The sequence below is a fragment of the Myotis davidii genome, unplaced genomic scaffold (assembly GCF_000327345.1).
Source record: "Myotis davidii unplaced genomic scaffold, ASM32734v1 scaffold438, whole genome shotgun sequence".
Lineage (NCBI taxonomy): Eukaryota > Metazoa > Chordata > Mammalia > Chiroptera > Vespertilionidae > Myotis > Myotis davidii.
The window spans coordinates 6,026,263-6,039,037 of NW_006290031.1; the positions used below are offsets into that span (position 1 = coordinate 6,026,263).

General features: G+C 42.1%; 1 protein-coding gene across 1 annotated transcript; it reads left to right on the forward strand.

Moving 5' to 3' along the window:
• Positions 1-28: 28 nt before the first annotated feature.
• IL21 (interleukin 21) lies at positions 29-10,725 on the forward strand. The gene is made up of 6 exons (XM_006762883.1): positions 29-164; positions 3,796-3,983; positions 4,092-4,127; positions 8,356-8,505; positions 10,535-10,612; positions 10,702-10,725. Exons 1-6 carry the CDS (start codon positions 29-31, stop codon positions 10,723-10,725), a joined length of 612 nt encoding a protein of 203 aa, XP_006762946.1.
• The last annotated feature ends 2,050 nt before the right edge of the window (positions 10,726-12,775 follow it).

Below are 12,775 nucleotides of genomic sequence, written 5' to 3' on the forward strand. Positions count from 1 at the left end.
ACAGTCCCTTAGAGAAAGTGCTTGAAATATGTCCATGAGGCAGGTGACTAAAGTGCTCCGCTTTCGTGGTGATGACCTGCGTTCTAATCCGGAAAAGGATGCAGACAGCAGACCCACCACCTCGCTCCAAGATGCCCAAGTAACACGGAAGCCGAGCATGAGCAGTGTGCTTCCATCAGACAGCTGACCCTTGGGGGCCCTTGTAACGGCCTGGGCTGCTGGCTCAGCACAGAGGTGCACATGCTGAGGAAGCACAGAGCACAGGGGTTGGAAATATCTGAGCTTGGGTGGCCTGTGTGTAAAAATAGAAAAGAAATTTTTATTCCCTCTCCCTTCCCCCATCACCCCCTTTTCTCTCCATCCTTAAGAATAAATCCTTTATCCTAGCCTTGCTCTTTACCTGGATATAGCGGGTCGCTGTTCGGGCATAAGTGTGACCACTTTCAGACAAAAGTCAGTGGTTTTTGTTCTCATGAGACATACTTTTCTAACAATCACTGCACTGCACAAAATTGCACCATAATGACCACAGAGCTTATGGGGGAAATGGACGGAGGCCCCTCACTCAAACACACATAAAAAGGATGATGTGTGGTCGGGGAGGGGTGGGGGGAGATGATAGGAATCTACTAAAAAAAAAGACAGCTATTTTATACAGCAAATGATTAAGCAACCCATAAGTACTACAATAAATATGGCCCTTTATCTAGAACAAGATCTCAAGTTGGCTCAGGAAACTGAGTGTTGGAAGGGTTGCAGCTTGTGAGCTACTGGGAAATGGCACATGAGGGTCCTTGGGGAAAGCGTGTGCTACCAGATGTGGACGGCTGTGGCTCGTCGCACACTCGGTGACAGGGGAGGCCGGTGGTGTTTGAGGCATGTGGGTGTTTTGTGCACCCTCATGCTGGGTCAGCCGGATGCGGGTTCTGCATTTACGTCGAGTTTCTTGCAAGAGAAACTATGCAGAAGCAAACCCAAAATTCTTGTACCCAAACTTTTCCCTGGTCATGATCATGTTGAAATAAATTCTCATCTTCAATACAAGTATTATGGCAGAACTGACTGAATCTAGATAATTAAAATTGTTCTGATTTAAAAAGTAAAAAACGAATAAGACCCCAATGTGATGATGCTGTGAATGCAATAATAAGGTTACTATTACTAAGCGGAGAACATACGACTAAGATAAACCTGAGACCTTTCTTTCCACTCGAAGATCCATCTCAACACAGTGATAAATTCAAGCAAAATACAAGTTGGGCTCCATCCTTTTGAAGCATACCACCAGTCCTGAGCGAAGCCTGCTGAGCTCTAAGGAGACATCCTCCTATCCCCCTTGCTCTCTCCCACCCTTTTCCAAGAGTAAAAAGTTCATACCTAAGGGCACTACGTTCCTATTGCCTGTAACAAATTACCACAAAACCGGTGATTCAAAACAACACAAATTTACTCTTTGATAGTTCTGGAGGCCAGAAGTCCAAGCGAGGCTTTCTGGGGCTCACAGCCAGGTGTTGGCAAGGCTGACTCCCGGTGCAGGGACTCTTCTGTGGGAGAGCTCATTTCCCCAGCTTCCCGGCTGCCATGTTCCCTGCCTTCCAGACGCGTCACTGTGCCCTCTGCTGTCGTCATACCTTCTCAGATGCTGATCTTCCTGCATTCCTCTTCTGATCACACTGGGCCACCTGGACAACCTAGGGTACTCTTCCATCGCAGGATCTGCAATTTAATCACACCTGTGACCATGAAGGTATCAAGAGTCAGAGGTCCAGGAATTAGGACATGGATGCCTTTAAGTGCCTCTGTTCAGGCCATTACACCGGTGATGATATTCCAGGTGCTCAACAACTTAAGGCACTTAAGGCAGCGTGTCTGATTCTTGGAAAAGTCTGGGATTGTGTAGGATCCTGGCAATCCCAACATGCTGGGAAGTGAGAGGGTCGACCGGGTGTCCTGGGCAGTGCTGAGGCACTGCAGAGTGGGGAGGAGCATCTCTCTAGGCAGTGGAAACCTTTTCCAAGCAGTACAGCCGCACCCGTGTGCTCCGCCTGAATACCAACCTGTCCCGGCCTGTCTATCTAGGCTTCTGTCAATTATCCTCTAACCCTCATCCCTGACCAGCACACAGATCTCCTGGGACCTGATCATGGGCTGTACTTTAGTCCTTGAACTTGGAATGTCCAGCGAGGCCTCACCACCACCCTATGATTAGATTCTACACTTATCTTCTTTTTGCAAGAATATACTCAGGGTCATATGTGCTATTAACTGTCCGGGCCGGGGCTTGAACTCTAGCACTTTGACTTAGAAGGTGAGCTCCTAACCACTGTGGTTAGGTCTTCAAGAAGACACACATCTCTTTGCCAGATAAGGGAAACATGTGCAGAGATGTTGAAGGCAGCGTGGAGGTGCCCAGCGGTAACCCCTGGTCCCTACGCATTTCAGAGGTTTACACAGAACCCTTCCCTATAGAATGTAATGGTTATGGGGAGGCCTTCTTGTTCATAAAGTACGAAGTCTTATCTACTCTGTATGACCAAACCCAAACACTCCTGAACAGACAGCCTGTGATAAAAGTAAACCAAGTCCAAACTCCAATTTATCTCAGCTGCATAGCATTCTAGAACAAAGTATGGCTGTGAACATAAAATGAGATAGAGGAATAAATAAAGTCTGGAGTCAACAGTTTTGTTCGTAAGACCTTAATGGCACTACTTTTGGTTATAATATTCTATTTAACCTCCTCAAGTGCAAAGACTAGCAGGGATAGGAGCAGCAGCGAGAGGAGCCTGACCAAACCACTCCTGGACTTTGAGTCTTTTATTCACCTCTAGCTGGTTATAGTTCGAAGTGTACTGTTCATGCCAGAGGAAATAATATCTAACAGAAAAAAGTAGCACCACACAAAGAGAAAAGAAATCATTTGGGGGTATTTTTAAATTTTGCTCTTTGTAAAAACAAATCTTGGGTGGGACAGGAGTACTAGCACTTTCATTCATTGAATTGAAAAATTATACAGAATAGATGAACATGAAACTATTTTTAAAAATAAAATTAGAGTGAAATTTTGATTGAATTTCTGTACAGTCCCTTAAAATCATTTATTCCACGTATAAATCAGATTAAGTAAAATCCTAGAAGCCGAGATGAATGTTATTTGAAGATGCTTTGGGGAAGAGTTGGAAGCAAATTCTACTTTAAACCCTGTAGCCTGATAAAAAACCTGAAGTATTCTTGCTAATTTGGAAAATACCCCTGATATTTAAAATTTCCTAAAGGTAGCTCTCCTCCTACCTTTATGATGGAATGCTGTGTGATTTCAGTCAAGAGGCATAATTATTACCCTAAGAAAAAGTCCTGCTTTCCACAGGCAGCCACCTTAGTCATTACTGAAGTGCCCGTATGACTGTCAGAGAGACCAGGTAAGAGGCCAAGGGAGGCAGAGAGAGAGAGATCAAAGTGTTTTTGTTTATTCCTTTGATGTTTGGTAGCACCTACTGTTTACCATGCACACTTTTCGACTCATGATGAAAGTCGGAATTCACCCATCTCTCTTTTCCTGTCTGAGGTGCAGATGGAGCACATTCGTGGAGTCCGTCCATCCCTGCCCCCACGTGTACGCACATGCACACGCACACCTAGCCAGTGGAAAAGAAAAAGGGTTACTCACATTCATCCACTTTACAAAGATTTCCAGGTTGCGATGGGAGGGCGTTAGCTCTCCCTGAAGGATGAATAAATACGCAGCTCCACTGACAACCTGTTCACAGTCAAACGGAGGTGAAAACTGAGACCCAGGTCTTGCCCTCCTGGCACTTCTGAGACCCAGTCCTGGCAACATGCAGTGGGTAGTCTTCTGCCTGATGGTCATCTTCTCAGGGGTGGTGGCCCGTAGATCCAGCCTCCAAGGGCAAGATCGCCTCTTGATCAGATTGCGTCAACTTATTGATATTGTGGATCAGCTGAAAAATTATGTGAATGACTTGGTAAGGCTGCACTTGTCACAACAAAATTTAAATCATATTCTTCAGTTACTATAAAAGAAGCTTTTTGACTTATCAAAATAACTCAGAACTCATTTTCTTTTGCTCTAGGACCCTGAATTTCTGCCAGCTCCAGAAGATGTAAAGGTAAGACCAGTTGAATTTGTGAAGTTATGTTTGATAGAAGTTTTTAAATCCAATTAAGAAAGGCACTAGTATGATTGTTTAGGAATATAGTTAATTTCAATGAATTTGAAGATTTAATAATTGATAAAATAGTTTTTTCTATTTTCATTAATTTACCAACAAGCCAACCAATAAAATGCTATATATCTTATAAATTATATTTTTTTCTCCAAATATGTCTAAGAGCACATCTAAGTAGTACTGGTGAGGCAGAATAAATCTATGAAAATAAATATATGCTATGATCAGTTTCTGAACAATGACTCACTAATTACACTGTAAGAGCCCTTGTGCATGAAAGTTCTTGAGCCCTTTTGTAAACCTGTCTAAGAAATACAGATACACACCACAAGAAGCAGAATTCGCCTCTTAGTAACAAGAAAGAAAGAAAGAAAGAAAGAGAGAAAGAGAGAGAGAGAGAGAGAGAGAGAGAGAAGGAAAGAGGAAAGAAAAGAAAAAAAGGAGGAAGGAAAGAAGGAAGAGAGAAAGGAAGGAAAGGAAGAAAAAAAAAAGAAAGAGAAAGAAGAATAGATTACAGAATAGCATGGAGTATAGAAAGACAGGCCGTCCTGTAGAATAGACTTCCCATATACCTGGCTGTGAAGGGTCTTTTCTTTGGCCTTCAGTGAGGTCTTGTGAAAGGACCATTTTCAGCAACTCATCCCATTCTCTGAAGCCATTTAAATCCATGAGGTCCGGGGAAGAAGAGGCCTATTGTTCAAGTGCACCAGGTCCTCACTGGTCCCTGCTCAGTCTTCAGGTTTGATACTCTGAGGATATAAATGCAATTGGGGAGATGTTTTAATTGTCACGGACCTTTAACTGCATAAATTAGAATAACTGTAAAAGTGTTACCAGTAATTAGGACACTACAGAGGGAGAGACTTACGAAGATACATTGCAAAGAAAACAATTATGGTAAATGACTCTGTGTAAAAGTTTAGAAAGTGAATGAGTCACAACTATTGCTTTTCTCTAAAATTCACTCTCTAGCTCTGAACGTAACCACTCTCATTCACTAGGCCCTTTTCTAATAAGCAGCATCTAAAATGAAAGTAGCACATTCAGTTTATTGGAAAGACTTTTCCAATAAGTAAGAACATGTCTTAATCAATGTCCTAATTATCAAAACATAGAACATTTTTCAGCATGTCACTCTCTTTGTTGAACTGCTGTGGTTATTCTTTCTGGAATTTTTGAGCTACAGTCTATAACTTGCAAATAATAAGAAAGATGTCGTACTTTATGGCTTGAGTTGACCTATTGGGTACTTCCTTCATAAGCTTTGTTAAAGAGAAGTGCTTTTTCTCTTACATCATAAAGTGAGGGTTTGGTCTCGGTGACCCTGTATGCATCTGGTGATCTGATCAAGCAGCCTTGGCTATGATTCCAGTGAGTGATGGTATAACAGTTCGGTAAGCTATGCTGGCAGCAGACTCAGGAAGGAAGAAGAGAGTGCAAGGCACTGTAGTGCTACATCAAGTTTTTCAGAGCTAGCATCAAAGCAGGCTCTATAAGAGACTTACAAAGATTAAAAAGTTTAATGAAAAGAAATCTATCTATATTCTGCAGATAAATATTGCTATGTACTCATTATCTAAGATCTCTAATTGGTCTGGCCAGGCATCTTTCTTTTTCTTTCTAATCCTACTGGTGGTTCTGAAGGGGAAGGTGATAACCTTCCCCTTCCCCCCAGAACATGTCAATGTCTGGAGAAATGTTTGGCTTTCACAGTTGTGTGTGTGTGAGGGGGTGTTCTTTGGCATCAAGTAGATAGAGGCCAGGATGCTGCTAAATATTCTAGAGTGCACAGCCCTGGCAACAAAGAATTATGCGGCCCAGGGTGCCAGTACTGCCGCTGAGAAACCCTGACTTAAACCTAGTTTGCGTATGGGACAAAGGTTATTTTGTCCAATTAGTAAGACTTCCCAGTGTGAATGGTCAGGGCTTTCTTTAAAAAAAAAAAAAAGTAAGTAGGTTAAAAATAAGCTGTCAGAGGGCAAATATTTTTAAATATTCAACTGCAAAAGGACAAAGCCTTGCGCACCTCCTGGCAAAAGCAGCATTTGCTGGACTGCTCTGGGCTGAGGACAGGAGTGGTTCGTGACTGGCGTCTGACCGACTGCTCCCTCTATTCTGCAAAACGCATGTAGGACAACTGAGCCCACGTGTTTTCATGTGTTAAAGAATGAGGGGAGCCACACTTAGCTGCATCCAGGCACAGCATGGGACAACCAAGCACCTGCTCCCAGGTGGTGGTGCCACACATGAACGTCAGGTCATCCGGGAAACCCCTCAAGTGAGCAGCAGGGCTCCTGGGCTACCTGGATAAGATTCCTCTCTTCATACCCCTTCTTAGCAGTGAGCACACGCTTATTGCAGCTCTTCCACCTCTTTTCCTCCAAGGCTGCCTTGGATGTGCATCTGGAGTCAAATCCAGCAGTTCCTGGTCCTGGCCATGATCGCCAAGGACAGCTCTGCTGCTACTTGCAGCAAGCACAGAGCCAAACCCTGTAGTCTGTCGCCACAGAAAGGGCAGGAAGGGGAGCCCGGCCGCATCGGCAAGAGCGGCTGTCCAGGCTGTCGAAGCCGCCATCACTGGTCCAGACCACTCCTGGCAATGGTGGCTCAGGGGGGCTTGTTTGGTGGGGCCCTTCTACTTCTTCGGAATCTGATCTCCTTTCAACACACATGTAAATGTTAACTCAGCAAAATGGGCCTCTGTGAGAAATGCTGGTTTCTCAGATCAGCACAGATGAAGCAGTTAGCGTTTTCAGTTTCAGCTGGAAAATTTACCTCTTTAAATATGAATATTATTTTTTCCAGTAAGTTAAGCCGGTTGTGGTCAAAAAGAAGAAAAAAGAAAAAACTTCAACAAACAAGAGAATGTGGTTTTCAAGGAAAAAAAAGTGCTATAATTAACATTTATAAATAGTTTCTATTAAATAAGCATTTTGGCAAACATGGGAAGGACACTACCTTGCCCTCATGAGAGGCAAGCAGCTCTGATAGAAGGAAACCAGATAAGCCAGTTCTCAGATTGTAGCTCTGTATGCAAAGCGAGCCGGTGGGGTTGTGTCTTCAGTGCATGTTATTAATCAACACATCCATACCGGTGCGCAGAGGGGTTAGAAAATGCAAAGCAGGCCAGCCGCTATTTTCAGCTGACTGTCCATTGAGACTCAGGAGTGCTGTAGGGACCCAGAGGCTGGGGTTTCTGGTTGTATGGCAGTGCCTCCACACCCATGGGTGAAGTGAAGACAGGGCAGCTTGGGGGAGGAGGGTGGCATTATATGTACACAGTGGCTGAAAGAGAGAAGAAACTTGGATACAAGTTCTTCGATCAGCATTAAAATGTTTTTGACAGGTCAATATAAACTTTGTTCTTCCAATAGGCTTCACTGTCAGTGCGTTTTCTACGACTTCGACTTATTCATTGGTAACTAGTTGTTTGGCTAAATCAAGAGACACATTTCAATCTTCATTCTGTCCACCACTTCTTTGTTCTCTGAGACTTTGACTTATTCTCTTACTGCCTGAGAAACCCTCTTCCCTCCGATTGGCTGGGCAATTCACGCAGAAGCCTTCCCTGCCTGACATGGGAGTGTGAACAGCGATTTAGAAAAGCCAAGCCTGGTCTACGGCAAGAGTACTGAGTCTCAGATGAGGACGATGCCACCAGGAGTAGGTGCCCACGTCCTTTCCCCAAAGGAGGGGCTTTAACCCCTTTGCTTCATTTGTTGACTCCATGAGTATTTCCTGGGCACTTACTAGCAACAAGGCTCTATGCCAGGTGCTGGGCAACATCGGATGCTGCTATTAGACATTCTATGTAAATCAGAGCCAAACAGAATACAAATGAAAAGATTCTTAATCAGACCACAGCATAACTCACACCACGCTGCCACAGGTCAGTGTGACTTTTAGAGCCTCATAACTTAGAAAATTCCCTCACAAAACAGAAGCTCCTGCCCACCACTCAGACCTCAGGTGTTGGGAAGGACTGGGGAAAGTGGGCTCCCTCCAGCTCCTCAGCCCCAGGTGAAGGGGGACGTGAAGTTGTTCCTCACTTGTCTCTGAAATGAATGTGACCCAGACACTGTCTTACAAGTAAAAAGGGGGATTGGGAAGGACATGCTTCCTCTCTGAATAACTTTCGCTAACATATCCACAAATTGTTTCCTTTCAGAGACACTGTGAGCGATCGGCTTTTTCATGTTTTCAGAAGGTCCAACTAAAGTCAGCAAAAACAGGAGACAACAAGATCAACGTCCTAACTAAACAGCTGATGAGGAAACTGCCTCCCACAAATGAAGGGAGAAAACAGAAACAGAGACTAGTAAGACTGACCTTTGTTTTCCATTTTATCTGTCCCGATGACTTATAACACACACACACACACACACACACACACACACACACACACACACACAACACTCGGTCACTCCTTAGCCAGAGCCTCAGTGTCTTTCTGCAACTTGCACTTTATATGCAGTGTTGTTTTAAGACATGAAGTCATCCCCTCATAAGTCCACAGGCTTGAAAGTGCCCAGAAACCCAACTGGAACTTGCTGACTCCCAGGCCCCTGGAGTACAAAATACAACTTCCCATGGTGAGGGAGTCACTGGGCAGAGAATCCAATTGTGGCCACATGTAACTTGTATTCTAATTGACAGGAGCTACATCCTAGCTTTTCTATATGGAAAACGACAGCCTGCCAGAGATCAGGATAAATCTCAAACTTGGCCTTCCTCTCCTAAAGAATATTACTGTCCTGTGCAATCACAGAGTCCATACTCTTTTCAACAGGTGGACCCCATTATGTGGCTGGAGGTTTCCAGCAGTTCCCAGTTTGAGGGGCCCTGAGACCCTCGTGTATGGCCCTTCTTTTGCCAACTCATGAGCAATGCTGATCCTCTCATGAGTGATGTAAGCATTAACCAAATTCAGTAGGTAAACACCTAAGATAAATTACTCCCCCAATTTTTTTTTTACCAGTTCTCTCTCCTTCAAGGAATTTCACATGTGATTCAAATGAAATCTTAGTTACATTGTCAAAATATTTTTATTTGTTGCGGTTGCTCGGCTAGATCGCAATGTGAAAAGTATCCCTCTCAAAGTTTCCTCAGAAAAAAAGGAGCTGAGCATGTCCTTGAAATCCAGTATCAAAGATGCATGAAATGGTAGTGCTGGCACTGAGCTGAGAAGTATCCAGTTAAGCACCTTCATTTGATAGATGGGAAAGCGACAACAAAGAGGCTAAGTGGTGTTTCCGCTATAAACAGCAAAAGCCAGAACAAGAACCAGAACTTATATTTCCTCTGGTCAGTCCAGTGTTCTCACTGCAGTATCAGGCGGGCATGGCATTATAGGTGCTAAGTACCAGGTACTGGCATGGTGTGTGGGCTCTCAATAAGGGTAAAGTACATAAACCAAGAAATATTTTCAAAAAAGAAATATGTGAATAATACCCATATGAGAAATTCTTCATTCTCCCTGTAATCAAATAAGTGGGAATTAAAGCAAGGAAATCCTATTTTTTATCAATAAAAACTTTTAACTTGAAAATGTTAAAAATTCTCTATGTGAATAATGTACATTAAAAGCCTTAAAATTTTTCATCCCTTTAATTTAGTAATTCTACTTCTAGAAATTTAACAAATAAAATATACAAAGATGTATATGAAAAACTATTCAGAGATGTTCTTTGAAGCACTTTATAAAATAGCAAAATGTTAGAAGCAATCTATGTGTCTCAAAATAGTAATAGTTCAATCCTATGTTGGAATACAAAGCTACCATTGTGTACCATATTTGAACATTAAAGAATATTTTTTAATATATTTTTATTGATTTCAGAGAGGAAGGGAGAGAGAGATAGAAACATCAATGATGAGATAGAATCACCGATTGGCTGCCTCCTGCACACCCCCTACTGGGGACCAAGCCTGCAATCCAGACATGTGTCCTTGACTGGAATCAAACCTGGGACCCTTCAGTCCGCAGGTCGAAGCTCTATGCACTGAGCCAAACCAGCTAGGGCAACACTGAATAATATTTAACACAGAAGAAATGCTCATATTATCTTAAATATATAAAAAGCAAATTACCAATCAGTGTATAGAAATGCAAAGAAAAAAAATCACCGGAAGGGTATGTATGAAAACATGGCTGTGGTTATCTCTGAGGGTGGGATTACAGTAAGTGATTTTCCCCATTATTATTTTCTGAACAATTATATGCATTTCCCAATGTTTCAGCAAACATGATTTATGTCTCTAATTGGAAAAAACAAATTTTAAATGAATGTTTTATTCAATGGGGAAAAAGTTTTAAAGAAGAATGTTACTTTTTCATTGATTTCTAGGTGTGCCCTTCATGTGATTCTTATGAGAAAAAACCACCCAAAGAATTCCTAGAAAGACTGAAATCACTCATCCAAAAGGTACCACTTAAGTTATGTTAGATTTCCTACCTCAATTGTATCTGGATGGCATCCTGTGCGGGGTTATTCATGGTGTGCTGTCTCCACAGATGATCCATCAGCACCTCTCCTAGAGCACGTGGAGTGGAAGGTTCCTGGGGCCTCGCTGCAGCTGACACTATGTGACGTACTCTAACACAGCAGGGACACTCACTTCTGGGTATTCCCGACAGGAATACAATATATTAGTGAAGAGGGTAAACTCCGTTCAAAGTCCGGATTATTTCCACCATGTTGCTATGCAATACTTCAGTTTAATCCACCTGGCCTGTGTTTACCCAACTTGAAAAACTATCTACTGATTTCCTATGTTATGGATTTTGATGATTTCCAAAATTTTTACTTACCTGCCCAACTATCACATTTCTTGGTTGGGGAGAAGCTAAAGTTCTTAACTGAAAATATAGTTTGGGAATATATTTATCTTGTATTAACTTTGATCTTGATTACCACAAGAATGAGGTCTCTGATAATCATAAGTTAAAACTGATACACTGAATTCAAGCTAAAAATATAAGAAGCATAGGGTCAAAATGGAAAGCTGAAGTCTCTAGTAATTTAATGAAATGAAAAACGAGTGTCTAAAAATGTATAGCTGAAAAGTTTACTTTTTATCTCAGAATGTCTAACGTATAAATATATAATTTATTTATGTACCAGAAGGATATCTTTACCAGATGCCTACACAAAAGTCTTACTTCCTCATTGGGATTTATCAAATATTTAAATACGATAGATATGAATATATAAAATAGACTCAGTCTTTTTTTAAGTGGGTGTAATTGTACCTTCCCAGCTTGAGTCCCTTTATGAGCTAACACTGAGCTTATGAAAATGGCAATTAAAACCTACAGAGGGACATCCTTCAGATGGTCTTCTGGAACCAGATAGAATTTTTAAAATCCTGTGGCTGGCTCTCCCCTGAAATCATTACAATGATTTTAGTGAGCTAATAACTTCAAATGCCCATATCCTTCTTTCTTTCTTCCTTCCTTTCTTTCCTTTCTTCCTTCCTTTCTTTCCTTTCTTTCTTCCTTTATTTCCTCCTTTCTTCCTTTGTTTCTTCCTTTCTTTTCTTATTTTCTCCTTTTAAAAATGACAATTTGTGTCTGCATGCTTTCCAAAAGGCAAATTGTCACTTGTAGAAAATCAAAGTCAGGCTACAAATCAAGAGCCTGGGACTCCTGTCTACACAGAATGCAGACTTGAGCATAAACATACCAGTCTTCCAACCATGTAGCAAAAACAGGTGACCTGCTCCGAGTGCCATTTCTGCTCCAGCAGTTCATTTAGGTGGAAGGTTAGAAACTCTAGAAGAATAAATCTTCACTGGGATGTTATAAGCTATTTGAGAACCTTGTTGTTAAAATGGCTGTGAGTATGCAAGGGGATGTTGTATGGGAAATGCTTTGTCCTCTAAGAAAAAACATTATCTACTTAAAAGTGTCTTAGAAACAAGTACTTTTATAGTTCTAAAAGATATGTTAGGAACCATTTATATCATCAGGTTGCCAGGAAATGTTTGACCATCAGGAATGAGTATTCTGTTTTAAACTTGAAGATGTTATTGCAAAGGAATCCTGTAGATACGTGCAGAAGGACGAGGCTGTGCATCTAACGCCTGCCTCGGTGTGAAGCAGTGCCAGGCTGGGTGCCAGGTCGGGTGAAACTGGAAAACAGGCTCAAGGTTGACCTGCAAAGAGGGGATCTTTTTTCTTGTTTCCAGCTTTCTTGTTTTTTACTTCTTTGACACTGTGATTTTATATTTAAAATAATGTATTTATTTTGGTGTGTTTACCGTTAATAAGTCTCTGTTCTAGTCCTTTTGACCAGAGATTTTTACCTTCAAAGTAAAAATAATTTAGTGGGCTGTTGGCCAAGAGCCTTCATGAACCTGAGTTCAGAGACTCAGGCAGGATCCTCACAACATCCCAAGTAACAGCCATGCATCGGAATGAAGAGGACGAAGAAGTGAGCCCTGCCCGCTCTGTGTTCCAGGCTTAGCCAGCCCTCTAAAGCCACTGCGGTTGGCCCACACCATTACTGTTCACCTCCAATGGTGACACAGGAGGCCCAAACTCTTGCTGGCTATGTCACTTGCTTAAATTTTTTGGATTTCTATTT